General features: G+C 44.3%; 1 protein-coding gene across 1 annotated transcript; it reads left to right on the forward strand.

Annotated features, from left to right (window-relative positions):
* Positions 1-447: 447 nt before the first annotated feature.
* LOC133391418 (uncharacterized) lies at positions 448-1,946 on the forward strand. Its single transcript, XM_061645791.1, has 2 exons — positions 448-744; positions 819-1,946. Exons 1-2 carry the CDS (start codon positions 742-744, stop codon positions 1,608-1,610), a joined length of 795 nt encoding a protein of 264 aa, XP_061501775.1. The 5' UTR covers positions 448-741; the 3' UTR covers positions 1,611-1,946.
* The last annotated feature ends 908 nt before the right edge of the window (positions 1,947-2,854 follow it).

Below are 2,854 nucleotides of genomic sequence, written 5' to 3' on the forward strand. Positions count from 1 at the left end.
TTTATTTTTTGCTGAATTCAGTACTGCAAATGGAAGGTTTGCTTTTGAAGTTGTGAAGTACTTTCCATTTAAAAATTTGATAAAAAGGAGCGTAAAATTTTAAAACCATTATCATTTCGTGTCCGTTTTCGAAAATGTATTGTATTTATTGGTTTCGGATGGCCTTCAAATTGTGTGAAAATCACTTCTTGCATATCATTCCGCCAACAGTCTGGGCAAGCAGTTGGTTACGCATCACACAGTTGGGACACCGTTGCGCTCAATTGCAACAAAAATTGTCGAAAAAAGCCGTTTCCACCCTTGTATTGCTGCACGGCCTGGTGCAAGCTGTTTGTGGAGACAATTTTCACCTACGAAAACCAGGTTCGACCAAGCGTATCTCCACCGTGTGGAGAAGTAGAGGGAAATGTGACCCAATCATCGGGGTCGTGGTATATAAAGTCTAACGGTAAATCAGGGATAGGTGTCACATCCGATCCGTCCTCCCATCGGGTAGTACAGTACCCTGAAGACGCAAGTAGCCATCTGACAAACCCGTGTCCGCGTAGTCAGCTGCCTGTTGCCTGCGGATTAAGTGTGAGAAACTCGCGGACCAAGGTCCGGTTCCGACGTCGACGCGCCCGTTTTGCAGCCGGAGCAGGTGTTAATTTGTGCCGCTAATTGTGCCGTAATCGGTAGGGAAAGGGAACTTGAATACGTAATCAGGGAGCCGTCGCTGAGTGGATAACGTTTACGCCAAAGATGGTAAGTGATGAATTCTTGACCAATGCGGGGAGTCAGTGTTCTACAAAGAATGGGATTGTATTTTTTGTTTGCAGAGGAAACTGTCAACTTCGACGGTGTTGCTGTTGGTGGTGCTACTAGTCGGCGGTGGATCGTGTGACCCACAGGAAGGATACTTTTATCCCCGACCAACGCCACAATGCTTGCCGCAGGTTTTTACCGAAACCGTAACGGACTATGCTACCGAAACGTTAAACCACTTCTTCACCGATGTCAACACGGTGTACTTGACGGACTTCATAACCTCCACCGTGGTGAACCCGGTGCTTATCACCTCCACCGAGTATGCCGTCTCGACCGTGGTTGTGCCGCAGCTGGAGTATGTGACCGAGACGAGCACACTGGTACTGCAGCCCAGTCCCGTCGTCCAGTACGTGACGGAAACCGTCTTCTCCACGGTATTTGCCCAAGGCGATTTTAGTGGTGCCGCTGTCAACACTTATCTGCCACCGGAACCGCCGGCACCCGTACCCGTGCCCGTTCCGAACCCGTTGATCGTCAACAATGGTCTGCAGATTCAGCAACCTCCCCCACCACCCCCATTCATTCCACCCCCACAGGTGTCGCTTCCGCCTGTGCTGGAGCATCCCGTCACGCATCAGCCCTTCCTGCCGGGCGGGGAAAGTTTCGAAGGACACCGCGAGCTCGGTCAACTGGGCAATGGGTTCGATGGATTCGGTGGAGTTCATTCGCTACCGAACGTTCACGCACTGCCGCCACCGCCGTCGTTCGACGAGCATGAGGGTTATCGCTACAAGCGCAAGCTGAACGAAGAGACGGCAAAGAAGTCGGCCTCCGAAGCGAAGGTTGCGTCAAAGTCGACGTGAAACTGCGACGGTGCTGCGGATTGCATACTGTAGGGCGGGATTGTTGTGTTGCGAGCAAAGGTGATGTTATCTCATGTGCCGTTTAGCTAGTTTTTGTATAGACCGTTTTTAACTTGTTTTAAATAAAATACTCATAAAAGCTACTCAGTAAGAGGGCAATGAATTGTTAAAAATAAGTGTTACATTTGTTTTATGCTAGATTTAGTTGATATTTACTGCCAAATTGAAGAAGAAGTACTAGCTGCAGTACTTCTCCATAACCATCAGGAAGGCTTCAATCAGCCAATCCTTTAGTTTTGTATTTACTGCCAGCTCTAATAAAAACAACTGTTAATATCTTTTTAGACTAAGCATATTTTCGAAATGTTTAAAATGTTTAAACGCTTAAAACGCTCGGTAGTACTTCTTATTCTTCTTCTTCTTTGGCTCAACAACCGTTATCCGTCAAGGCCTGTCTGTACCACTTGTGGGTTTGGCTTTCAGTGACTTATAGATTACCCTCCATAGTAGGATAGTCAGTCCTACGTATGGCGGCATGGTCCATTCGAGGCTTGAACGAGTTGACGACTGCTTAACCTGGCTTAACCGGGATTGGTAGTACTAGTGTTACTATATAAGTAAAATTTCCAAAAAAGACGTAGTCTGCTTGATTGATCTGATACATCGTGGCCAAATACTAATAAATTTATTAATTTTCTCAATTATGTTGTGGAATGTTGTTAGTTATTGATTCCTAAATAGTCCTAATTATTAAAAAATTAACACAATAACCGATTGCATATCTTCAGGCGCTAAGTAACGACAGCATGACAGAACAGGAAAGATTTTCTTTTTACGTTTATGAGTTGCAAAAAATATCGAAAGCATGAGACACGACTCTTTGTAGTGCAGATAACTTTAACGACAACATGTGAACTGAAAACGGTTTACATGGCTTGCCCGAAATACTTTTCAAATAAATGTAAATATTGCAATTAGAGAAAACGTAAAGGCGAAATGTGAATTGAGTCTTTTCCTTCCATTGTACCCATCTTATGAAGGATTCTTTGAAGGCAAACCTAAAAAATCATACAGATATGACCACGTATCATCGTTATCCCAGGCAGCATAGTCTGAATTTTGCATAAAATTTTAATCGAAATGCATGTATTTTTCAATACAAATCCCATGTTTTGTAAAGAATTGTACAAAATGGTCTAAAATCTATGAACACTCATTCACTGTTGAAAATAAAACAACATTGC

Source organism: Anopheles gambiae, chromosome 2, assembly GCF_943734735.2.
Source record: "Anopheles gambiae chromosome 2, idAnoGambNW_F1_1, whole genome shotgun sequence".
Taxonomy (NCBI): Eukaryota; Metazoa; Arthropoda; class Insecta; order Diptera; family Culicidae; genus Anopheles; species Anopheles gambiae.